Source organism: Colossoma macropomum, unplaced genomic scaffold (assembly GCF_904425465.1).
Source record: "Colossoma macropomum unplaced genomic scaffold, Colossoma_macropomum, whole genome shotgun sequence".
NCBI classification, from domain to species: Eukaryota; Metazoa; Chordata; class Actinopteri; order Characiformes; family Serrasalmidae; genus Colossoma; species Colossoma macropomum.
This window is the reverse complement of record NW_023494786.1, coordinates 33,494,853-33,522,156: the sequence shown is the minus strand read 5'-3', so window position 1 is coordinate 33,522,156 and position 27,304 is coordinate 33,494,853. Positions and strand designations below refer to the sequence as shown.

At 41.8% G+C, this 27,304-nt stretch overlaps 1 protein-coding gene across 1 annotated transcript in view; it reads right to left on the bottom strand.

Moving 5' to 3' along the window:
- hectd3 (HECT domain containing 3) overlaps positions 1-21,434 on the bottom strand; it is a 29,793-nt gene extending 8,359 nt beyond the window's left edge. Inside the window, exons 1-16 of the mRNA XM_036565407.1 lie at positions 20,764-21,434; positions 18,570-18,730; positions 16,311-16,403; positions 14,274-14,409; positions 13,098-13,219; positions 10,358-10,471; positions 9,031-9,113; positions 8,733-8,734; positions 7,293-7,459; positions 5,953-6,034; positions 5,023-5,205; positions 3,989-4,041; positions 3,685-3,749; positions 2,914-3,017; positions 382-495; positions 179-268 (exon numbers count right to left, since the gene is read on the bottom strand). Coding sequence (XP_036421300.1) covers positions 179-268; positions 382-495; positions 2,914-3,017; positions 3,685-3,749; positions 3,989-4,041; positions 5,023-5,205; positions 5,953-6,034; positions 7,293-7,459; positions 8,733-8,734; positions 9,031-9,113; positions 10,358-10,471; positions 13,098-13,219; positions 14,274-14,409; positions 16,311-16,403; positions 18,570-18,730; positions 20,764-21,114 — 1,920 coding nt within the window. The 5' untranslated portion in view covers positions 21,115-21,434. The remainder of the gene's footprint in view (positions 1-178; positions 269-381; positions 496-2,913; positions 3,018-3,684; positions 3,750-3,988; positions 4,042-5,022; positions 5,206-5,952; positions 6,035-7,292; positions 7,460-8,732; positions 8,735-9,030; positions 9,114-10,357; positions 10,472-13,097; positions 13,220-14,273; positions 14,410-16,310; positions 16,404-18,569; positions 18,731-20,763) is intronic.
- Positions 21,435-27,304: the final 5,870 nt, after the last annotated feature.

Below are 27,304 nucleotides of genomic sequence, written 5' to 3'. Positions count from 1 at the left end.
TAATAAAATTACCCTGAACAAATAAAAGATGTCTAAAAATGAGCTAGATAATCTTATATAAGTGCACAAACATCTCAAAATGAGAAATATTAGACACATCGACTAGATTTAAGATCATTTCACTTGACAAGACACCATTTTTTGCAGTGAATATAGTGCTGAAGTTGGTGTTGCTGACCAGCACAGAGTCCACTGCAGGAAAATCTTCACTCCAGCTGACCGCCTCTCCAGTGAGCTGCTTCCACACCAGCCCAGGCAGAGCCAGAACCTGAATGAAGGAATCCAGAGAAATAAACACAGGAAAGCAATTACGCAATTACCACTTCACAATGATAAGTTAAAGGGCCTTTAAAGGATCACAACAGAATTTACGTCACTGACCAAGAAATCTTTCCCACGCAGAGCTGCTCCCATGAGCTGCCCGATCCACTCAAACTTGTGGAACTCTCGGCACGACGGGTTAGGCACGTAAAAATCTCTCGCCTCTCCAGCCACCTGATGCAAAAACGAAAGCGCCACAAAGTACAGTCATTCTGCTGCCTGAGCTCATAACAGCTCAACTCAAACAGGCAGACAGGCAGAATCACCATCATTTCCATATTCTCCATTCAATACAAACTATATACACCGGTCAGGCATAACATTCTGACCACCTCCTTGTTTCTACGCTCACTGTCCATTTTATCAGCTCCACTTACTATATAGGTGCACTTTGTAGTTCTACAGTTACAGACTGTAGTCCATCTGTTTCTCTGATACTTTGTTAGCCCCCTTTTACCCTGTTCTTCAGTGGTCAGGACCCCCATGGACCCTCACAGAGCAGGTACTATTTGGGTGGTGGATCATTCTCAGCACTGCAGTAACACTGACGTGGTGGTGGTGTGTTAGTGTGTGTTGTGCTGGTACGAGTGGATCAGACGCAGCAGTGCTGCTGGAGTTTTTAAACACTGTGTCCACTCACTGTCCACTCTATTAGACACTCCTACCTTGTCAGTCCACCTTGTAGATGTAAAGTCAGAGACGATAGCTCATCTGCTGCTGCACAGTTTGTGTTGGTCATCCTCCAGTCCTTCATCAGTGGTCACAGGACGCTGCCCACAGGACGCTGTTGGCTGGATGTTTTGGGTTGGTGGACTATTCTCAGTCCAGCAGTGACACTGAGGTGTTTAAAAACTCCAGCAGCACTGCTGTGTCTGATCCACTCAGACCAGCACAACATGGGGGTCCTGACCACTGAAGAACAGGGTAAAAGGGGGCTAACAAAGTATCAGAGAAACAGATGGACTACAGTCTGTAACTGTAGAACTACAAAGTGCACCTATACAGTAAGTGGAGCTGATAAAATGGACAATGAGCGTAGAAACAAGGAGGTGGTCATATAATTTTATTTAACGCTACCAGACTCTGCAACAGCTTTGTTCCACAAGCAATCAGATTTTTAAACTCACAAGGACTGAACTGAAAACCCTCTCACACACATGCTTGACACTCACTCACACACCTCTTTTGATGCTCCACTCAAACCTACGATCTGGAACATTGCTGCTAATACTATGTTCTACTCAGCTTCTGTATATTTCTACCTCAGTAACTGCTGTGCTCACGTGTATCATAATCTGGCTGCGCATACCTACATATCACAGCATGTTAAATATCTCTGCACCTTATTCTCACTACCTCATGCTCAGAAATGAGTTCTGTGTCAGCGCTGCACTGTCCTGTCCGTTTGCTGTGTCATGTCTGTTTTATCATATTTATTGTATTGTGTCTAGTTTAATGTTTTGCACACTTACGACTCCACATTTGCACTTTGTCTGTACTGTCTATTTTGTTCCGTGTTGCACCATGTTGGTCCTGGAGGAACAAATTTCGCTCCACTGTGTACTTGTACACAGACAGAATGACAATAAAAGCCTCTTGACTTGATCTGACTTGTATTGGATGTTACTGTGCTGATAGTTGTTGGACGGACAAAGGCCCAGTCCCATTTCTTCTTTTTACCCCTACCCCTTGTTTTCGAGTGTCACCCTAACCCCTTGGAACTGAGTTACAGGGTAGTGGTTGAAATCTCCCCTCTGAAATGGGACCCTCAAATAAAAAGAGCATCACTTCATTAACAGCTACCAGCGCTGCTCTGTAGGCGACCCTGCCAGTCTGCAGTGACAGCAGAGGAGGGTAAAGTTCAGCTCCTCACTGCTGGGCTTTAGTTACATTTAGGGCATCATATGATCTTCAAAGAGGGGGGCAATTATTTATTATCACCCACCCCCTAATTCTTCAGTGATATGAAGCTGAAGTCAGATATTCACCAGATTCTTGTTTGAATTTTCCCGTTCCACCTTAAATGGAGCAGCAGTTCTGATGCCTGAGCCGCCAGAATGTAACTGCTGCACATTTAAGGTGGAACGGGAAATTTAGCTACTGAGACATCAGCATAGTAATAGCGATTTTTATGCTTGCTAAGAAGAAAAGGACCATAATACATACACACAACATTAAACTAAGATAATACAGTGGTTATTGTAATTTTTAAAGGAGAAAAGTCTCTTTGGTCTCTTGTTCAGCCGTCTTGCCTGTTTTTCTATTTTTCTCATATCACTCTGCTTGGAGTCTCTGAAAAACCTCTGTTTGGAGGGTCATGTAGCCCCTGACACTTCACCCTACCCCTCTATCATGGGACACCCAACCCCTAGACGTGACCACGCAAAACGGAGGGGTGAAGGCTAGGCGGTAGGGGCGAGGGGTGAAATGGGATTCGGCCTAAGAAGTTCCACTGCAGTTTGATAAGTTAATCTTTACTAAGGAAGTTTTTTCTGAGCTGCAACTTTTGTCCTTTATTGAGGTCGTCTTTGTAAAGGTATTTTCACCTTTACTGCAGTCATTATTTCATCACAGCACACGAGTGTTGGGTACCTGGTTGGAGGTTCTGGCGAAGAAAGGCAGAGGTATGGCACATTCAGCCGAGCTGGGACAGAGTTCCTCAGACATGTCCGCCAGACTGTCCCGAAAACCTCCTCCTACACAACAGGAAGAAAAGGGTTTAGGCCTTACTCCTTAAAGGGCCCATACCTTACACTGGTATAGGCCCTTTAACAGTGTTTACACAACACATCAAGCTTTTGTATTTCAAAAAAGAACAGTAGAATGGTGCAACACTGGTTTACATTAATGTGTATATTGTGTATACGTGCATATATTTTGAATCTAGTATATATACATATAGACCAATCAGGCATAACATTCTGACCACCTCCTTGTTTCTACGCTCATTGTCCATTTTATCAGCTCCACTTACTATATAGGTGCACTTTGTAGTTCTACAGTTACAGACTGTAGTCCATCTGTTTCTCTGATACTTTGTTAGCCCCCTTTTACCCTGTTCTTCAGTGCTCAGGACCCCCATGGACCCTCATTGTGTAATGTATTATACTACAAGGGGGCTATGCACCTAAGATTTTCTCTCACCTTTGTACCTGTGTAAATGTGATGTGACAATAAACATGATTTGTTTTGGTTTAAATTGTATTAGATCTAAATATTCCCTTTAGAGCTGATTCTCCACAGAAATGAGGCTCAGCTTAGACAGCAGCCGTCTGAATCCACGGGGCAAAATGAAGAAGTGAAAGCTTAAGAGAGTCAAGCTGCTTAAACAGAAACACCAGGGCTGTGACGTGAAGCCGTTACCTTGATCGATGATCCCCTCTGCGATAAACTTGCACTCCCACCACTGGTCATGACGTGCAGGCCATCTAAGGTCAAAAACATGAAGATAGTTCTTTTGCATTTTTAGTTTCAACAAATGGTACAAAACAATGTAAATGCCCCCTAAAAAAGTACAACAGTGTCCTTGAGGTCCAGTTGTGTGCCTCACTGCAATGCACTGCAATGGGTACAATTATGTTCTTTAACTAAAAATACTGAAGGTGTACCTCTGAGGTGAAATGTGTAGTTTTTTACGTGGTGTACACGGTAAAACAGAACTTCATACCTGTAGTCTAGAGTCTTCTCATATTTGTCCGATGGCTTTAAACCCTCATACACCTGCAAGGCAGATCAAAAACAAACGAAAGAGTCAAATTTACGATTACAGAGAAAAAAAACTAATGAAAGTACGGATAAATTCAGGCTGCTGTCTTTTTTGTAATCTATAAACACGGCTTTGCTCATGTTTATAGATAACAGCGAGTGACACGACGTCAGAAACCACAGTGCTGTGAAAAAGTATTTGCCCCTCACCCGATTTCTTCTATTTTTGCTAATGAGTCACATTTAAATGTTTCCAATCCAAGTAATTTTAACATAAGATAAAGACAACAAGAGTAAACACAGAATGCAGCTTTTAAACGATCGTTCCATTTGTTGAAGATAAAGATTTATTCCATATCTATTTCACCCATGTGAAAAAGTAATTGCTCCCCTAAACCTAGTGACCGGTTGTGCCGCCCCTGGCAGTAACAACTGAAATCAAACGACTGCGATAACTTGCGAAAGTCTTTTACATCACTGTGGAGAAATTCTGAGCTGCTCTTCTCCGCAGGATTGTTTTAATTCGGCTACGCTGAAGAGTTTTTGAGCATAAACTGCGGGTTTAAGGTTTTGCCATAGCATCTCACTGGGATTCAAGTCAGGACTGTGACTCTCCAAAAGACACATTCAGAGGTGGACTTAAAATGAATAAATGAAATAAATAAATGGAATCATCATTCAGAAGCACCATTTTGTGTTTACTTGGGTTACCTTTGTATAATATTGAAAGAAGTTTGATGATCTGAAACATTCAAGTGTCACAAATATGCAAAAAAAGAAGAAATTGGGAAGGGGCAAATACTTTTTCACAGCATTGTAAACACGTCTATTAGAGATTACTGAAGAACAAACGCTTTGAGGAATGTATGTGATGATTTTGGGCACAAAACTATTTGGTAGCCTCGTAGCTCCTGTGCAAAAACTGAACAAGCAAACTTCAGACATCAGACGATTCTTGATTACACTTGGAGTGAGTGATCTGGGTGATGAGACTACCTGAGTGAAAACAGCGTTTTTGCAGGTGGGGTCGAGGCTGGGGTTGTCCCGGTGCTCCATGGCCAGGCGGCGGTTAATATAGAGGCGAGGCATGAAGTTGGGCTTGCTGGATTCGGAATCTTTCAGGCACTGGATGATGAGGGCTGAGCGGCGTTTGGACAGAAGCAGGAACTGCTTTATACTCTAGGGGGCAGCAGAGAGTAACTTGTCATTATCCTGAATGAGGACAAACCTGGCAGCTTCTCGCAGTCCTGAAATACTCAGCATACTTCAGAGCTGTACTCACAGCAGACATGAGCAAACAGCCTATGAAGTTACTAATGAGGGTAGATAAATACAGAAAACTCAAGAATTCAACCGAATCAGTTAGAAATGGTGGAAATCAAGAAGAGAGATTTCCCGTCTTTAAAAAAGAACCTGTACATGTACGGAATGACACTGTTGCCGCTCACATCCCTGTATCTCTGAAAAAGCTTCCTTATAGGAGCACCAAAATGTAAAGACATCACTTTCTATTGGCCTATTAATTATGGAATGTGAACACAGCATGAGAGAGATGATGTTTCATTGCTCAGTGATTAAGCTCAGATTACAGTGACCCGGTCATCTTTGTATGAAGGGTCATTACGTCACTCCTCTGTTGACAGACTGAACTTTGATCTAGGAGTGTCCACAGAGCAGTTACAGCTGACAAAGTACGCTCAGCTGAAGGAGTTGCCAATCAGCCCTGTCCAGATTAGCTCCAGCCGCAATCTAACTGACCTGACTGATCGAGCCAAGGTGTTCAGGAGAGCCAGGTGTGTTGGGTTTTAGGGTAAAACTAATCTCCATGGGGCTCGAGATCTGCATGATTCAGGTCCAAACAGGTGATTTAATTCTATAACAGTGCTAATGGGTGTTGGCATTTTTCTGCTGTGGTTAAATACTCACTTTAATCTGATTAAAGGTGCCCAGGCTGTAGTCCCAGGCTGGCACCAGGTGAGGCAAAAGGCTATCCAGGAGTGAGATGAACCTGAAAATGTAGGAAATTAACACAGTGGATGGGCTAGAACTGACTAGCAGGACAGACATTTCACAAACTGACTTGAGGCAGAGGAGGCATCTTATGACGGTGCCATGTTTAAAGGCACTAAGCTTATCAATGCGACCCTCTACTGCCAGGATTTATCTATGGAGACTTCATATATACACACACACATACATACATATATACACACACACACACACACACACACACACACACACATTTTTCGACTGACTTTTTTGAAGTAAGTTTACAGTTTTTCTGTTAGGGCCAAATACAAAACAACCAAAATGCAGATACAAGGTTTTGTTCCAACAGCAGCGACATTAGTTTACTTGTTTCGAGAAATAATGAAGGTAATTTTGCTCATTTCAATAAATAATGCTTAAAATAAGTAACATGATCTGCCAGTGAATTAAGACACTTTTATAAGATAAAACTGCTTAAAAAAAAGTGAAAATGTCAAGAAACAAGTTAAACAATCTCACAATATTTTTACAACAGCCTCATAATGAGAGACAATAGATATACTGACTACATTTAAGATGTTTAAACTCGCTAAGATATACTTTTCTGCAGTGTACAACTGTGTCAAAATGATAAATATTAGATAAACTGACTAAATTTAGATGATTCCAGTTGCCAAGATATCATTTTTTCACAGTGCAGAATCTACAAGAGACTAAAAACAACATTATGCATCCTCAAATGTGCTCATGAAGGCTAATGAATATTTACACACACTATAATATGTATTGCTCCAGATGAGATAATGGACAAAATAACACTATGTTAACTACAGCAAGATAACCAAAGGCTATTGAGCAATAAAGTGCCCATACTACACACCCTGAAGGAAGGTCAGTATGTTAATCATTATATATATATATACTGTGGGCCGGACTGCAAGGGCCATTTTAAAGGCAGTGCTAATGTAAAAAGGGCTATAGACATAAAACAGGACTGACTTACACCAATCTCCAATTTGCAAACCTGTGGTACTGAAAGCCACAGCTTTAGCGCCGAATATTCAAAGCATGTATTCCTTGTATGCATCACGTGAGAGTAAAACACGCGGAATTTGTTTGTGCAGGAGTGGCAGGTGCGTAACGAGTGGCCTCTTCTAGAGCAAACAGTGTCTGTGTGTTTGTTTTAGATCCGGTTGGTGACTCCGCTGTGCTGTAGTGATTTAAAAGGGCGTTTCTGTACGCGTCCCTCTGTTTTCCTCTCTGTATGTGAGCATTACCTCAGGATGACGAGCGCGCGGCGGTACAGCACGTCAGGCGGAGTTCCCTCCAGCCGAGGGTACCGCACCAGGTGGGGCGACTGGAACACGTCAGCGTTCAGACCCAGATCACGCTCACACGAAGACTTTATCTTCAGCCCTCGGATCCGCACGTCAATCCCCCCGATCTGAAAAAGACCACCATAGCAGATTAAAGGCGATTTAGGACTAGAATAGGAGTCGGCAACCCAAATGTTCCTCTCAACAAAAATCAATCCACCTTGGGAGCCACAACATTTAATGTCCATTTTACCATCTTGGCTGTGAATGTGTCTCAGTATGTGCTGGTGTGCCAGTATAGGCTAAAAATATAATATAAACAAAAACACAGACTCACTTTGCTCTGCTTTAATCTTTAGCTCAGCTATAGCCGCTTTTCTCGCATCGCCTCACCTTCTTGTAAAATGTCTCTCAACGTTTGACTTTTTACGAGGCTGAAGTCGCTTCTCATTCACCAGCTTCTTGTTTAAATTTTCCCGTTCCACCTTAAATGGTGCCTGAGATGCCAGAATGTAACTGCTGCACCATTTAAGGTGGAACTGGAAAATTCGAAGAAGAAGCCGGCGAATGAGAAAGCGACTACAGCTGTGCGACTTTTTAGTGTTTGTCAGTTTCTCGTTGCAGATTAAACGTATCAGGAAACCAGCTGGAGTGATTATAAACACAAATAAGCCCATTCGTCTCCAAATCACTGAAGTTAAATCTCTCTCTTTGCCGTTTCGTTAGCTACTAGCTAGTCGAGACTGTTGTCTGTGTTGCTATGGTGACCAGCAGTCTGTGCTGATCTTCAGTGTTGCTGGAATTTGTTAAAATGGGACAGAATGTAAACTGGACGTTGTTAAAAAGAGATTTGATACCTGATACTCTAATAGACGCCGTAAAGTTGTTGCTATACAGTCTATAACTTTGGGTGTCACGTTAATGACAAATCCAGAATTTTTCTTGTATTTTATTTCTTTCTTTGAGATCCGCTTATGACACTTGTGTGGTTTATGTACAAAAAACTGTCATCATAAATTTCTAGATGACCACTTTCCAACCTGATGGACCGATGAAACAAGGCGATACTGTTGACAGAAACTTACCGTGCCTTTAAGGCTGATATATGTAAATGAGCTTTGTTTGACTGGCCGCCCTGAGCCTCATTCAAAAAGCAGTCTGGACTGAAACACTCCTTATAACTTCAGAGTGAATGGGCAGGGCTAAACTACACACACTATCTAAGCCGCTTATCCTTCTGGGTCACGGGGGGAGCTGGAGCCTATCCCAGCAGCCAAAGGGAGGAAGGCAGGAAACACCCTGGACAGGTCGCCAGTCCATCACAGGGCAGACAGACAGACAGACAGACATATACACTCACACCGAGGGGTGATTTAGTATCTCCAGTTGGCCTGACTGCACGTCTTTGGACTGTAGGAGGAAACCCACACAGACACGAGGGAGAACATGCAAACACACATCCAGCTTCCTTTCTATCGGGGACCGACATGGACTGGAGAGTGAATGGTATGTTTTTAAACTTTAACGAAGTTTATATACGACACTCACTCTTCGATTCAAAAAGATTGAGGACAATTAAATTTTCCACGATATCAGCATTTTAAAGAACCACATTAAACAATCCCACACATTTCTTACTTCTTACTGTACAGAATCTCTTTTTAAAGCCTGTGGCTGAATAAAATCTGCTGCGTCTCACCTCTGCACTCCTCGATCCTGATCTCAATGATCGGCAAGTGTATCGTCATGTCCTCCAACACGCACACCTCACCGATCAGATTCCTGTGAATGAACGTTGCAATACAGTGAAGGTGAAAACACTAAACAGTACAATGTAAATGTAAAACGTTATGCTCCACGGGTGGCCGTGCTTTTAGTGTACCGGGTCCGGGATTATGGAACGAGCTTCCTGAGTCTCTAAGAAAGTCTGTATCTTTATCTCTTTCAGAAAAGAATCTTAAGATGTTTCTTCTCAGACGTGTTTTCATGAATTCATTTTAGTTTTGTTTTAAGTAATTCTGAATCTTAAGACTTTTCTTTTTAGACCTGGTTTTATGAATTAATTTAGCTTTGTTTTAGAAACTCTGGATCTTTTAAGAAGAACCTTAAGAATTTTCCTTTAGGATGTGCTTTATGGATTTTGTTTTGTTTTTAAGAAATTCTGGATCTTTTTTAAGTAGAATCTTAAGACTCTTCCTTTCAGACGTCTTTTTATGGATTTTGTTTTGTTTATTTTTCTGTAAAGCACCTTGAGTTGACGTTGTCACGAAAAGTGTGCTTTATAAATAAAATTCCTCATTATTACTATTATTACTACATCTGGCCAATATATCCACTATTTCTATTTATGAGATGTTGTAGGACTATTATAATATCATTTAAAACTATTTCTATACAGTTTCACTTGTTTTAAAGCGCCCACGTCATGCCTCGTGTTTGTGATGTCATGAGAACCAACGAATTTACATACATCCACTTATTCAGCCTACAGCAGTTTGGCTCCACCCACTCATGCTACAGTTATAAGGAGTGTTTTCAGCCCAGACTGCTTTTTGATTGAGGCAGCCAATCAGAACAGAGCTCATTTACATATATCAGTCTTAAAGGCACAGCAACAAAAACTATCTGTTTAATTCTAAGAGATAAATGTACATAAAACCACACTAATGCTTTGTGGACCTGGAGGATTTGGGCTCTTTTAGGATTTGGGCTCTTATTCCATTGGCAGATCATTTTACTTGTTTTGGAAATAATGCAACCCATTTTGTTTATTTCAAGACAAAATATCTGAAACAATTAAAGTTATTTGCCAATGGAACAACATACTTCCGTTAGATAAAATGACATAAAACTGTGCATAAAGAAATTAAATAATCCGATAACATTCATCCAACTATCTTATAATTAGAAGTATAAGATATACTCTCTAGATTGAAGATGCTTTCTCTTGCCAAGATATCATGTTTTGCGCAGCTTTAAAATGTGAATTCCTGAGGAACTGTGAAATGCGTTTTTGAGGAACTCACTCGTCTATGGCGACGTCGCCGTATTTCTTAAGGTTATCTCCCTCCCCACCAAACACAGTCACTCTTTTAGGCATGTAGGTGTCATCTGTAGAATCCACTGTCAATATCAGCTTACTAGAGAAGGAAAAACGGAAAGATAAAAAAGATACACACACAAAATAGCACTGTGAGAAACCAAGAAAACGTGCAGGGTCGGGCCAATTACTCTAAAAGCAGGATTAGGAACCCCTGTATTAAATAAATCCGAACATTATACGGTCACTAAAGGGCAAAGTCTCTATTTTACATCATTTAGTTGTGAAGCTTCTTGTGAAACGCTCTGTTCTAGAGAAACTTACCGAGTCAGAACTGTTCACAGTGGTGGTGATAGGAACCAGATGTCCACCTCTAAAAGCTCCCTCACAGAAAGTTACTACATGAAATGGTTATGAATTCACTGCCTGATGACTGAGACACTGTTTTATGATAGTCTTGAGAAGATTTTGGTCCAAAACGCATTTCTTTTTCAGTTCATACGTGGTGGAGTGGTACAAAACTCCGCGTGTAGGTTCACTGGTGGTTCTGGATAGTAAATAAAATGTCTATATTTGTGTTGTAGTCATGGCGACCCCTGGTTCCTATCACCACCACTGTAAAGACGTCTGAACCATTTCACACCAAACCACTCTGAATCTCTCTGTTTACAGCTCAAACACTTCAGAGGAACTTGTGAAATCTGGTGGAATTACCTTTTAGTGACAAATCAAGGGTAGTAGGTGCTAACTTGCTTTTCTTTACAGGTACACAACCCACCCCCTACCTTAAACCAAGACATGTTTGGTGTCTGAAGTGTCTTTAGTTTTAGCTATGAGTGCTGTAAGTGCTGCATGGTGCTACCTGCAGGCCTAAATCTTCACACACTCGCCTCAAACTGTGTGTGGCGTTGTTCAGTGTCTCTAACAGACTTCATTATGTGGTTTCTGACACTGTATGACTCACTGTTACCTATAAACATGGACTAAAGTACATTAGCATGGCTAAAAACAGAAGTCTGATTTTTTTCTGTACTTTTTGTCCATTTTTAAAGATTACAGTGTTCCACAGCGGTGTAAACAAATCCACGGGACAGAGAACGCCTATGCTTTTACATACACCGGTCAGGCATAACATTCTGACGCTCATCGTCCATTTTATCAGCTCCACTTACTATATAGGTGCACTTTGTAGTTCTACAGTTACAGACTGTAGTCCATCTGTTTCTCTGATACTTTGTTAGCCCCCTTTTACCCTGTTCTTCAGTGGTCAGGACCCCCATGGACCCTCACAGAGCAGGTACTATTTGGTTGGTGGATCATTCTCAGCGCTGCAGTAACACTGACGTGGTGGTGGTGTGTTAGTGTGTGTTGTGCTGGTCTGAGTGGATCAGACACAGCAGTGCTGCTGGAGTTTTTAAACACCTCAGTTTCGCTGCTGGACTGAGAATAGTCCACCAACCAAAAATATCCAGCCAACAGCGTCCTGTGGGCAGCGTCCTGTGACCACTGATGAAGGAGCAGCAGATGAGCTATCGTCTCTGACTTTACATCTACAAGGTGGACCGACAAGGTAGGAGTGTCTAATAGAGTGGACAGTGAGTGGACACAGTGTTTAAAAACTCCAGTAGCACTGCTGTGTCTGATCCACTCGCACCAGCACAACACACACTAACACACCACCACCACGCCAGTGTTACTGCAGTGCTGAGAATGATCCACCACCCAAATAGTACCTGCTCTGTGAGGGTCCATGGGGGTCCTGACCACTGAAGAACAGGGTAAAAGGGGGCTAACAAAGTATCAGAGAAACAGATGGACTACAGTCTGTAACTGTAGAACTACAAACTGCACCTATATAGTAAGTGGAGCTGATACATTCTAATGGTCAATTTCTGAGCTGCTGAGTGTTTAAACTGGTTGAACTGCAACTGAAACACATCTAGTGTGTTTGATGATATGACTGGTGTAGAATTGCATAGAATTGAGGTATAACTGCTGTCCTATAGATTTTTGCTGGGGAAGTGGGGGTTGGGAGGGCACATTACATTGCGGTGCATGCTGGGACTTGTAGTGCAGCGCAATGTGAAATGGACTAATATTCACAGAAAATCGAAATCATTTTGCGGGCTGGTCAGGATTCTGCCATTGACCTGATCTGGCCCACATATCGACCATATATTTGACATATGAGGCACACATGATACTTGTTAAGCTACATTAACAGTGCAAAACTAAAGAAGCAAAAACATCTTGGCTTATTGGTGAGAGAAAGTACAGGTCTTTTCACATTTGCTCTCTTCTATGCTCTAATCTATGTTGTCTTTTTGTTGTGTCAGCTGTATTGTCTTACAGTTGTGTGCCTATTGGTGTTTTATCTGTATTGTTCCCCCTGAGGTGGGAACAACCTCACCTTACCCCTGGGGTCTCCCCTGACCCCAGACCCCCTTCCCCCTTCCCCAACCTTTTGATTGTCACCTTCCTCCCCCCGACCCCCAGTATCTCTACTTAAACCATGTCAGACTGGAGTACTGAATAAGACTGGACTGCTGACCAGACTGGGCTAGACTGGACTGCTGAGCAGGCTAGACTAGAATGGACTGGTGACCAGACTAGACTGGTGACACACTGATGACCAAGCTGTGCCCGTGATTGTCTGCATGCACGTGAACAAGACTAGACTCCTGATACTGCTGATTGACTTTAAAGTAGTAAAAATCTGTTCGCACTTGACCACAGTTCCTCTCTTCATGTGCAGGCGGATCCAGTGCTGTCCCTGCATGCCGTCGCTCTCCCAGTACGTCTCGGTGTCTCCATCAGTCAGGCAGCTGGCTCCACCATTCGGGTCCTCCTTCACCAAAACACATTTACTAACGTACAGATGTAACTTCAACATGCTTATCGCTGTTGTCGGAAGAAAACCTCACATCTCCAAAATGGTAAGTTTACAGGAGAAGGAAAAAACCTACTACACTTTTAATGTAAGTCAATGGAACCAGACGTTTTTACAAGTAATTCTGGGTCGTTTCTTTTGGTCCAGTCTTCAAGAAATTCACACACATTGTAAAGAGTAACAGGCATTTTCAAATTATGCCAAAAACTGAAAAACGACAAAAACGGAGATACGAGGTTTTGTTCCGTTATTTTAAATGTGCAAAGCAGGCTGAGGGGTGAGCTTCATCTGTATTAAGGTATACTAGATTAACTGTATATCTGAATCAAGTGTATCAGATTGAAAATACAGAATTTGCTGGACTATAATCTAAGATGAGCTGAGCTGGGGGTTGAACTCTGCTTAAAGGGGAATTCCATCAGTTTTCCAAATTTTCCTCAACAATTAACTTGTTAAGACATAAACAGAGTCGTTCAGAGTGGTTTGGTATGAAACGCTCTGTTTTAGAGAAACTTACCGAGTCAGAATTGTTCACAGTGGTGATGATAGGAACCAGACGTCCACCTCTAAAAGCTCCCTCACAGAAAGTTACTACATGAAGTGGTTATGAATTCACTGCCTGATGACTGAGACACTGTTTTAGGATAGTTTTCGAGATTTGTTTCGGCCTTAAAATCCATTCATGGTGGAGGAATAAGAATTATCTTTTACAATCATCAGCCCTACATATAAAACTCAGAAGACACGTAAGTTCACTGGTAGTAAATAAAATGTCTATATTTGTGTTGTAGTCATGGCGACCCCTGGTTCCTATCACGACCACTGTAAAGACATCAGAACTATTTCACACCAAACCACTCTGAATCACTCTGTTTACATTTTAATGACCCAATTATGAAATATTGGTGGAATACCCCTTTACGAGGGAAGTGGTATATTACACATGACATCATAAGCCTAGTGTATGTGGTAATATTATCCAATATTGTCCAATGTTCTGGTCTCTACATACCGAGCATGAGGAGACATCAATGCTGCTCACGCACTGCTTCACACTGCCCAGGTTTTCATCCTCTTTACCAACATGATCGTAAAAATAGTGAACAAGGTCCTCATCACACTCAAACGTCCAGGTGGGGGGGACGTATCTGAAACGCAGCAAAAAAATGAGCGCAGTTTTTAAAGTGTTACGTCATCCAACAGTGCTGACAAAACTAATGAGGTCACAACTGACTTTTGAGACTATTAGGCCTCGTTCACATTACCAGGCTGAAGTGGCACGAATCTGATTTTTTGCCCTAATGTGACTCAGATCTGATGTTTTCAGGGCTGTGTGGACACAAATCTGATCTTTTCAAATCAGACCTGAGCCACTTCCATATGTGGTCCTAGATCTGATACGTATCCGGTTCGTGGTCATGTGACCTTAATGTGACGCTCAGATCAGAATTCATGTGCTTTTTTTCCACTGTGTGTGCGCCATCATTCAGCGTTACCATGGCAGCAGCGCCGAACAGAAGCTTAAGCCTGTAAACGGTGGAAAAGCAGCTCATCTCACCTTTTTCTCCTTCGTCTCGCTCTAATAATGAAGCTGAGAGCTGATCAGAGTTAATGATCTTCTCAGCGAAGCTCGTTCTGCTCGTTAGTTTGTGCTGATGATGAACGTGATTCGTTCACGTGACGTTACTGAGTAGGATGAGCTCATGAGGGTCATTTCAGGACGCCGGTTCGTTTACATTAATGATGGATTTGAATCACTTACCTAAACGAGTGTGAACCATCGCGTCAGTGAGATCGGATCTGAGCAAAAAATCGGATTTGAGCAACAAGGCTCGTAATGTGAACGTAGCTTTTGAGCCAGAATAAGGATCGAGAAAACAACCAAGAACAATCAACAATCAGGTAAATGCATAACAGAGAAGTCAGATTAAAGGGCCCATATAGTGGAAAACTGAATGTTCCTCACGTTTTTTAATAAAAGAGTTTGATGTAGTATGTAAACATTGTTAAGTTTCTAAGGCTGCGTTTACACAGCAGGTAAAAGTGACCCAAATCTGATTTTCTCATCAAATCGAATTTTTTTTGTTTGGCTGTTCACAATACCTTTTAAATGTGATCTGTATGCGACATCAGACTGAACAGATCAGCACCTAAACCGACCCGCACGCGCAAAAGAACAGAGCTTCATGTGGCTCATCCAGAGGTAAACAGTCATGACGGCCAGCGAACGCCTGTCGCTCCCGCAGCTTTCAGTTTCGTCCTCGCCAGCATCACAGGAGCGAGTATAAAGTTCCAGTGGTTGACAGCTGGACTCATCACCCAGAATGTGTTCGAGTTTTTCGTAAAAAGGGCGCGTTATTCTGCCACGGCCACTTCTTTGGTTCGGGTCCTCGATTCTTTAAACTGTTCTCTGACGCTGCAGCCTCGGGCTCCTCCGGCCGCGCTCGGCCGTTTCGTTCGAAACCTCTTCGAACATGGAGCGGCTTGATGAGTCTCTTCTAATGTTTTAGTACAGAAACATCAGACTAAATGTTTATGAGTCTCAGCAGAGCGGAATGATGACGCATGTTGAGTTGGATTGACCTAAAAGTCTCATGAATTCCGATCTGGCTGTTCAGACTGAGTCGCATTGCAGCAGATCGGATACGTATTGGATTTCAGTACCACGTTTCGCTGCTGTCGGAAGAAAACCTTAAATCTTCATTTTTGTTGTTTTTCAGTTTTTGGCATAATTTGAAAATGCCTGTTGTTCTTTACTTTGTGTGTAAATTTCATGAAGAATGGACCAAAAGAAACGGCCCAAAGTTACTTGGAAAGAACTCTGGTTCCATTGACTTACATTAAAAGTACAGTATGTTTTTTCCCTCTCCTGTAAAGTTACCATTTTGGAGATACAAGGTTTTGTTCTGACAGCAGTGATATATCAGGCTTAAACTGTTAAACTGTGGCTGTACATAAAAAAACACAGGATACGGGCTCTTCAATGCCGTCGTCCTTCCCACTTCATCCAAACACCATCAACACAAATCCTGTTTCCAGCTCCACCCACCTGAGCTTCTGCACTGCGCCCTCATCACGCTCTGCCACTTTGGGTCGGCCACCTAGGTGTAGGCAGTTCTCCGCATCCACCACCTGCTCCCACCTGAAAACAGCCATCACCAGGATCAGGATCACTCAGAGTTCAGAGCTACAGCATCTAGAGCAGCCTATGATTAGACTATGATAGAGATTATAGCTGCACTATTACTGCTCCATCTGCAGCATTTCCTCCTGAACTCAGTGCCAAACTTGTTAATGTACCACAAAGTTCAAACTGCTGTTAATCACATATTAAGATGATGTGTTTGTCAGCTACGTTACCCCATCTGTTAGTTCACTGCTACAGTGTCAGTGTCAGTGCTGTGCTGAGAACGGACCACCACCCGAATAACCTCTGGACAACAGCAGCCCTGTGCCAACACAGTGGAGCTATAAGGTAGGTGTTTCTAATAAAGTGGCCAGTGAATGGAAGCACAAGGTTGGTGTTTCTAATAAAGTGGCCAGTGAGTGGAAGCACAAGGTTGGTGTTTCTAATAAAGTGGCCAGTGAGTGGAAGCACAAGGTGAGTGTTTCTAATAAAGTGGCCAGTGAGTGGAAGCACAAGGTGGGTGTTTCTAATAAAGTGGCCAGTGCATGGAAGCACAAGGTTGGTGTTTCCGATAAAGTGGCCACTAAGTGGAAGTACAAGGTAGTTGTTTCTAATAAAGTGGCCAGTGCATGGAAGCACAAGGTTGGTGTTTCCGATAAAGTGGCCACTAAGTGGAAGTACAAGGTAGTTGTTTCTAATAAAGTGTCCAGTTAGGTAAACCACTAAGCTAATGGTTTCTTCCGAAATCACTGACATCACTGTTTAGGTATTTGGTAGATTGTAATCACAGCAAAACAGGAAGAAAGTATGACACCAACAAAGAAAAGCCACATCTTATGTGGTTATGCGACTTTCAATAAAGACTAGAGGAACGTTTGTAGTGGAAAAATGATTATTTTTTATATGTTGATATCGGCTATATATTTCCTTCCCAGCAGTTAAGCGAAAATCTGTTCATTAACTCTTATGGAGACTGACATCGTATCAAAATGAGTCCGACTGCGCATCCCTACACCAAACAGCGCTGGACTAAAGCCCTCCAGGACCGAGGCTGGACAGCAGCTTAAAGATGTTCTTGCTTTCTTGTGGCTTTGTTTAGCACTGCAGTACAGTATTTTTATTTTTCTTATTTAATTGTCTATTTTATTGCCTTTTATTTCTGCAAAACGCTTTAATTTTATTTTTCTGTAACTATTTTTGCAAATGCCTTTCTGAGGAGATACATCTCAGAACGTCTTTATTATTTAATGCTTTTATGTTTCTGTGTTTGAGAAGCACTTTGAACTGCTGCTCTGTATAAAAAGGGCTATAAAAATAAACCTCGCCATAAAAACAAACTTCAGGTGGTAATAGGGGTGCATATATATATATATATATATATATATATATATATCTATATATATATACACACACACACATGTATAATATATATAATATATATATATAATATATATATATATATATATATACACCCCACACTAATAAATGTTATATTTTTCTGCAATGTTAGTCTAAATTTTTAAAAAAGGCTTCCAGGGTTCTTTAGTGAGAAAATGGTTCTTTACAGAACCATGAACACTCGAAGAACCCTTCTACTGTTAGTGTTCATCCTTTTCAAAAAGGCTCTATATAGAACCGCTTATAGCACATCCATGCACATCCTCCGTCAATCTGAAGGACCCTTGAATCATGCAAAGGGTTCTATGAGTGTTCATGGTTTTATACAGAACCATTTTCTTCACTAAGCAACCATGAACACTCAAAGAACCCTCTGCATGATTAAAGGGTTCTTTGCATCATGAAAGCGTTCTTCAGACTGATGGAGAATGTGCTGTAGATGGTTCTACATAGAACCTTTTTGAAAAGGGCTCTGCAATTGTTCCAGTGTTAACCCTTTATCAAAAAGGTTCTAAACACAACCCTTTACAGCACATTCATGCACGTTTCCCATCAATCTGAATAACCATTTTATGATGCAAAGAACTTTAATCATGCAAAGGTTTATCTGAGTGTTCATGGTTCTATACAGAACCATTTTCTTTAGTAAAGAACCCTTGAAGCACCGTCTTGTTTAAAGGTGTAGGTGGATCTTAATTCCTACGTTGCATAAATGTTTCCGAGCCCACACTTCCCGTATCGCCGCATCCCTCAGCGACAGTCGATCACGGACAGGGAACGAACCTGTTGCATGGCTTGTGGTCGTAGCCGAAAAGCTGCTGCTGCCTGCTGGCTGTGTCCGGGGCTTCAACGGGAACGAGCCTGTCTCCTCCCTCGGCGTGTTTACAGGCCAGGATCCAGCCCTCATCCATCTCCACTCCATTGCGGTACTCCTCCAGCTGCTCCTGAGGAAGGAGAAGACATCAGAGAGAAGGAGAAGATTTAAAAGTGAAGGAGTGATGAAGAGCGACACTCCAAACGATGCAACTCACAACTGCAGAACGAGCTGCTAATACAACTTCTACTCACTCATGTCTTTACATTCTTATAACTGCTTTCTTAGCAACTCAAAAGGGGAAGTCCACTGATTTTTCTAAATTTCTGTGTAATTATATGACTTTGATGTCTGAGATGTTGCTTTGGGACAGTTTCGAGAAGGTTTTGGCCTACAATGTATTTCTGAGCATGTTCATGGTGGAGGGATACATGCAGGGTGTTGTGAGGCAACAAAATAGTCCCAAATGAGAATTTATTATTTCAGATTTTCCACTATTTTCCATCATCAACATTCATATAAACTCAGAAGACTCGTGTAGGTTCACTGGTGGTTCTGGATAGTAAATAAAATGTCTATACTTGTGTTGTAGTCATGGCGACCCCTGGTTCCTATCACCACCACTGTAAAGACATCTGAACCGTTTCACACCAAACCACTCTGAATCTCTCTCTTAACATGTATGTGATTGAATTAAGGAGGAATTTTGAAACGTTTGGTGGAATCGCCCTTTTTCCTATCTGAAAAGGACTTGACTGACTGAAATGTTGGCTGACTTGACAGAAGTTTTAGGTCAGCACTCAATGTACACATTATGCAAATTCTGGCTTTCCCTATTGACTGACCAGCGATATTGATCAGTATCGGCAACTTACAGAATGATATGAGGGTGGTGACGTCACCGACGCGTCAAAACAGCATTTTGGGTGTTTTTAAAGGAAAGAAATGATAAGAATGATCACTGAAAAGTGATGTAGGACACCAGTTATGGAGGAAAACGACACTGTGCCAAAACTCCACTTTATCATTTCGATATATTGACAGCTGATAATATTAACCTACTTATTTTTAATATTTTATCAGTACTATTATTGTTTTAGTATCGTTCTCTACTTTATCTTTCTGTTCTTACCCTACTCAGTAGTTTTATTTACTTACTTTTATTATTCATTTTTATTTAGTTTTTATTTTTTTTATTTAGTTTTATTTACTTACTTTTGTTATTCATTTTTATTTTGCTTTTATTTTTTGTTTTTTTCATAATTTTTATTATGTTTCCTAATTATTTTTATGTGCTACTTTAATAATAATTTCACAGTCATATTTTATTTTCTCTGCTGTACTTTTACTCTCACAAATGAATATTTTTCCCTTTTCAGTCCCTTCTTTTTTGAATAACGCTCGGCTACACTGACTGGCCACTTCAGTGTCCAGTTTTTACACTCAGTGTCCATTTTATCAGCTCCACTTACTATATAGGTGCACTTTGTAGTTCTACAGTTACAGACTGTAGTCCATCTGTTTCTCTGATACTTTGTTAGCCCCCTTTTACCCTGTTCTTCAGTGGTCAGGACCCCCATGGACCCTCACAGATCAGGTACTATTTGGGTGGTGGATCATTCTCAGCACTGCAGTAACACTGACGTGGTGGTGGTATGTTAGTGTGTGTCGTGCTGGTCTGAGTGGATCAGACACAGCAGTGCTGCTGGAGTTTTTAAACACCTCAGTGTCGCTGCTGGACTGAGAATAGTCCACCAACCAACAATATCCAGCCAACAGCGTCCTGTGGGCAGCGTCCTGTGACCACTGATGAAGGACTAGAGGATGACCAACACAAACTGTGCAGCAGCAGATGAGCTATCGTCTCTGACTTTACATCTACAAGGTGGACCGACAAGGTAGGAGTGTCTAATAGAGTGGACAGTGAGTGGACACAGTGTTTAAAAACTCCAGCAGCACTGCTGTGTCTGATCCACTCGCACCACCACCTTCTCACCACATCAGTGTCACCAGCTCTGTGGGGGTCCTGACCACTGAAGAACAGGGTAACATGCAGAGAAACAGATGGACTACAGTCTGTAGACCTACAGAGTGAAACTATATGGTCAGTGGAGCTGATAGAGTGGACACTGTCACGCTGCCCAGCCCGAAGTTAGCTACTACCTTGCTGATTTTGACCCACAGGCCGTGGCTGTTGTAGTACTCTTCCCCTGATGTCCGTATGCAGGTCCCTTTTTTAGGCTCGATGGTGCACTTGGCTGTCTTTCTGTTGGGGGGCTGGTTCGGGTGGTCCCACACTGGAACCAGGGTTTTACCCCCGGAGTTTCCACATGAAGCCGAAGAGGAGGAGGATCCGGAGCCGGCGGACGAGTCCTTACAGATTTTGTAGCACACCTCCTTCGGCACGAAGCACAGGCTCTCCGGCAGAGCTTCGCCTCTCCTGAAGCGCTCGATACAGCGGTTCAGGAAGCGAATCCGCCCCAGGAGAAGGTGAGGGTTCTCCCCCGGAGACATCTCCCCTCACACGGACCCTGCGCTGCGGCTCCTGGCTCCAAGTCCGGCTAGCTAACTTAGCGATAATGTCAACAAGGAGTTGTTGAAGCTAGCTAGCACCCAGAAAAGCGGTTAAATCACACACGACGGCTCGCTTTTCCGCCCTTTTCTCTCTTTTCCCCGTCTCTGGTCACCGCTGAGACCCCAGTTATGGACAAAAAGAACAAAACAATACAAAAAACAAAGTCTTACGGTCCCGCAGAGTCCAGAACATTCTCGACAGCGCTCAGCCCGCAAGCTAGCAACTGTCACACTGGCTAACGAGTCCGACTAGTCAGCGAGTCGGCTCTTTTCAACCGAATCCTTTCCAATGATTTGGGCGAACCGATTCACAGCTCTGGCGCTCAAACCCTGCTGAAAAAGAACCGTTAGGATTAAAACCCTATTGTTTTTTGCTTTTACTAATGGGAATTGGCTTAATGGTTACCATTAGAGACCACTGGTTTGCTGTATAACACCTTTAGATCCCATTAGTAAACAGTGGTGGACAGTAACGAAGTAAATGTAATTCATTACTGTACTTAAGTAGTTTTTCCTGTATCTGTACTTTACTGAAGTTTTTCCATTTTGGGCGACTTTTTCCTTTCACTCCACATTTCAAAGTCAGATATCTCACTTTTTACTCCACTACATTATGAGAAATCTGTCGCTCCTTTTGGTTTATGTGTGAATAAAAACGTAACATGTCAAAACGAAAGAAGCGCAAAGTAAGAACACCAATCAGGGCACAGTGGTCACTTAGTTTTGAGCTTGTTTTGACCTGTAGGTCATACCGACCCAGTGCAGCACACGGTTCAACATCAGTGCAGCAGAGTAAAATTCTGGGAGAGTCTATTCAACATAAATGATGAACTAACCTAACTTTGTGTAAACAGACCACAATATAGAAATATGTACTCATATGCAGTTGTGACTGACGTGTCTTTATTCTGAATTTATACAAACACTTTCATTTTATAGTAAATTAGTTTAGGCTAGTTTATGTTTATGAACAGAGACCTACAGATGCAGTTTAGTAAAGGAAACTCATTTGTGAATCTGAGTTTAAAGTTTTTATTAAACTTAAACTTGTAACTAAGTTCAAATAAATCTTAAACTGAAACTTTGCTTGTTTGTACAAAGTGATTTCAGAGCCACTCAGTTCTACCTGATGGAAACTGTTTGCCTTCAGTGTTTTGTGCTTATGATAATTTTAATAGACATCAGCGTCACTAATTAATGACTCTATTAAAAGACTGGTTTACCAAGAGAGACACTGGAGTATTTTCACCTAAAATGAGTTAATGAAGCGAGTCTTGTTATAAAAATGATAACAGGACATTAAAGTCATAATTAATCTTTTAGTGCTTTTACTTTCGATACTTAAGTACATTTGAAGGTGAATACTTTAGTACTTTTACTCAAGTGGAGGTCTAAAGGGAGGAACTTCTACTTTTACTGGAGTAATATTTTACCTTGGGTGTCTCTACTTTAACTCAGGTACATGGTTTGTGTACTTCGTCCACCTCTGCTAGTAAACCATCAAATGCATATAGAATCAGCCATAACAGATTAAGAAACTATCAGGAACCAACAAAAATAAATCACATCATAAAACGCCACATTGTCAGTTATTAAAGAATAAACTTCATTTTTCTCATCTCCTCCACTTTGGGTTCGTATGGAGCCCTGGGAACAGGGTCGCGTAATGTGTAGCCACAACATAGTACTGTTTGAGAAGTCATGGCCACAACATAACTGTCTCAACTTAATTGTCTCATTCCTACACCTTACTAAGTCATGACCACAACATAACTATCCCAACCTAATTATGTTTGGGATGAGAACCGCCCATCCCTGCTAATTTGTGACCATGACATAACTATTCCAGTTAAATTATCTTGTTCCTACACCTTACTAAGTCGTGACCACGACATAACTATCACAACTTAATTATCTCATTCTTACACTGTACTAAGTCACGGCCACAACATAACTGTCCCTAACTTAATTATCTCATTCCTACACCTTACTAAGTTGTGACCACAACATAACTATCCCAACTTAATTGTCTCATTCCTACATGTTACTAAGTCGTGACCACAAGATAACTATCACCACTGAATTAACTTGTTCCCATGTTTTACTAAGTCGTGATCACAAGATAACTATCCCAACTTAATTATCTCATTCCTACACCTTACTAAGTCACGGCCACAACATAACTATCCCAACTTAATTGCCTCATTCCTACACCTAACTAAGTCACGGCCACAATATAACTATCCCAACTTAATTATCTCATTCCTACACCTTACTAAGTCACGGCCACAATATAACTATCCCAACTTAATTATCTCATTCCTACACCTTACTAAGTCACGGCCACGACATGACTATCCCAATTTAATTATCTCATTCCTACACCTTACTAAGTCATGACCGCAACCTAACTATCCCAACTTAATTATCTCATTCCTACACCTTACTAAGTCACGGCCACAACATAACTATCCCAACTTAATTATCTCATTACTACACCTTACTAAGTCATGGCCGCAGCCTAACTATCCCAACTTAATTATCTCATTCCTACACCTTACCAAGTCACAGCCACAACATAACTATCCCAACTTATCTCATTACTACACCTTACTAAGTCATGGCCGCAGCCTAACTATCCCAACTTAATTATCTCATTCCTACACCTTACTAAGTCATGGCCGCAGCCTAACTATCCCAACTTAATTATCTCATTCCTACACCTTACCAAGTCACAGCCACAATATAACTATCCCAACTTCATTATCTCATTCCTACGCGTTTCTAAGTTATGACCATGACGTAACTATACCAACTAATTCTTCTCTTCCTATGCCTTTCTAAGTTGTGGCCACACATTGTTTTGGTTCAGAAGGGATGTCACCAGCGGGGCTCGGTGTGTTTTTAATGATACTTTCACTGTGGTTCGTGTCATTAAACTGATATCTAAAAAGTTCAGAACAGCCTCTTAGAGTTCCCTCGTGTTCCCTCACTGCAGACTGCAGGTCGTTCTGTCATGAATCAAACGCCGGTGTGAACGGAGAGAACAAACCTGAATAGCTTTGACTGAGGGACCGAGAGTGAAGCTGACACGGCTGATCACTCAGGAAATGAGAGCAAAGTTCACATGACTGATCATTGTGCCACCCCCGCCCACTCACTCATTCACTCATTCACTCGAACTTTTGATTCATCGAAAGAAAGAATCGGTTCGATGAACCGATTCCAACTTCCCTTAACCGAAACTGAAGGGAGAGTCTGCTGTAACCTCAGCGGCCGACAGGGGGCGCAACAGCGTAGAAGCTTTAGCGGACAAGTGCGCCATCTGCCGGCCTGTTCTGTTACAAAGTTTTTATTCAAAATACAAATAAATCCAAACACACAAATTTCTGACTCATTAAAAATCATTATAGTTGTTGCAGTATTCCTAATATGGCTGCAGTCTGTTTTATTATCCTTTGAAGTAAATTGTTTTATGATTCTTTGCAAAGTAAATATTCAGAACAAAGCTTAAATTGATCCGAGTTTTCTCATTTGTGTTAAATTGTTTTTGGTTGAGCATTTGAACAAGTTTAAACCTGATATTCATCATAGTTTTTATGTTAAGAATGAAGAATTTATTTGAAATGTGTAATATTTACAAGGTAAAGTAATACTGTAGTTCAGTAAAAGCCCCTCCCTCCTCTCCACTGAGAGTCTAAAGGCCATATTTCTCCACCCGCTGTAATGATGCCCTTGTTGACCTCGTTTACCGCAGGTCGGCTGTGTCAATGTGGAAGTCACTTGTCACGGCAGTGGCCTTTACTGAAGACTATTTCTGGAATTAACCCCATAAAAATAATGATAAATACAGAAATACAATGTATCCAATAAATACACAACAATAATAGTAAACTGAACGATAATAACAGATTATAATGAATGTTATAATACAAACCACAAGAGCAACCAGACCTTTAATAAAGCCCTTTCTAACATAATCACACTTATACAGCTAGATTATGATACATTTACACTGATCAGCGTTCTAAAGACTCAGAGGAACCAAGACTCAAAAGGAGAACCTCCATAAGAGCATGAGGAAGAACCACTGAGAGGAACAAAGACTCGAAAGGAGAACCTACCTAAGAGCATTAGGAAGAACCACTAAGAGGAACCAAGACTCAAAAGGAGAACCTACCTAAGAGCATGAGGAAGAACCACTGAGAAGAACCAAGACTCAAAAGGAGAACATCCCTCAGAACATGAGGAAGAACCACTGAGAGGAACCAGGACTTAAAAGGAGAACCTCCCTAAGAGCATTAGGAAGAACCACTGAGAGAAACACAGACTCGAAAGGAGAACCTCCCTAAGAGTATTAGGAGGAAACACTGAGAGGAACCAAGTCTCAAAAGGAGAACCTCCCTAAGAGCATTAGGAAGAACCACTGAGAAGAACAAAGACTCGAAAGGAGAACCTACCTAAGAGTATTAGGAGGAACCACTGAGAGGAACCAAGTCTCAAAAGGAGAACCTACCTAAGAGCATGAGGAAGAACCACTGAGAGGAACCAAGACTCAAAAGGAGAACCTCCGCAAGAACATGAAGAAGAACCACTGAGAGAAACAAAGTCTCTTACTTCTTTAGTAAAGACAATGGTTCAATATAGAACCATAAACACTCTAAGAATCATTAGTGGTTGGTATAGTGTAGTGGGTAGTGGTTGGTATAGTGTAGTGGGTAGTGATTGGTATAGTGAGTAGTGGTTGGTGTAGTGTAGTGGGTAGTGGTTGGTATAGTGTAGTGGGTAGTGATTGGTATAGTGTAGTGGGTAGTGGTTGGTATAGTGTAGTGGGTAGTGGTTGGTATAGTGAGTAGTGGTTGGTGTAGTGTAGTGGGTAGTGGTTGGTATAGTGTAGTGGGTAGTAGTTGGTGTAGTGTAGTGGGTAGTGATTGGTATAGTGAGTAGTGGTTGGTGTAGTGTAGTGGGTAGTGGTTGGTATAGTGAGTAGTGGTTGGTGTAGTGTAGTGGGTAGTGATTGGTGTAGTGTAGTGGGTAGTGGTTGATATAGTGTAGTGGGTAGTGGTTGGTGTAGTGTAGTGGGTAGTGGTTGATATAGTGTAGTGGGTAGTGGTTGGTGTAGTGTAGTGGGTAGTGGTTGATATAGTGTAGTGGGTAGTGGTTGGTGTAGTGTAGTGGGTAGTGGTTGATATAGTGTAGTGGGTAGTGGTTGGTATGGTGTAGTGGGTAGTGGTTGGTATGGTGTAGTGGGTAGTGGTTGGTGTAGTGTAGTGGATAGTGGTTGGTATGGTGTAGTGAGTAGTGGTTGGTATAGTGTAGTGGGTAGTGGTTGGTATGGTGTAGTGGGTAGTGGTTGGTATGGTGTAGTGAGTAGTGGTTGGTGTAGTGTAGTGGATAGTGGTTGGTATGGTGTAGTGGGTAGTGGTTGGTATAGTGTAGTGGGTAGTGGTTGGTGTAGTGTAGTGGGTAGTGGTTGATATAGTGTAGTGGGTAGTGGTTGGTGTAGTGTAGTGGGTAGTGGTTGATATAGTGTAGTGGGTAGTGGTTGGTGTAGTGTAGTGGGTAGTGGTTGATATAGTGTAGTGGGTAGTGGTTGGTGTAGTGTAGTGGGTAGTGGTTGATATAGTGTAGTGAGTAGTGGTTGGTGTAGTGTAGTGAGTAGTGGTTGGTATAGTGTAGTGGGTAGTGGTTGGTATAGTGTAGTGGGTAGTGGTTGGTATAGTGTAGTGGGTAGTAGTTGGTGTAGTGAGTAGTGGTTGGTGTAGTGTAGTGGGTAGTGGTTGGTATGGTGTAGTGGGTAGTGGTTGGTATGCTGTAACACCTCTGTCCTCTACGCTGTAGACTGGGGTTCAATCCCCTCCTGGATAAACACCCTACACTATACCAATAAGAGTCCTTGGGCAAGACTCCTAACACCACCTTCATCTACCTGTGTAAAATGATCAAACTGTAAGTCACTCTGGATAAGAGCGTCCTCCAAATGCTGTAAATGAGTAGCCAGCCAACACGGGACCCCCTGAATACCAGGGGGTATTTCACACACTGATGTTATGTAATAATATGCATATGCAGTGTAGTGGTTTTCTACTTTGGAGCACTATTAGGAGTTTCAGCACAGACCCAATAACAA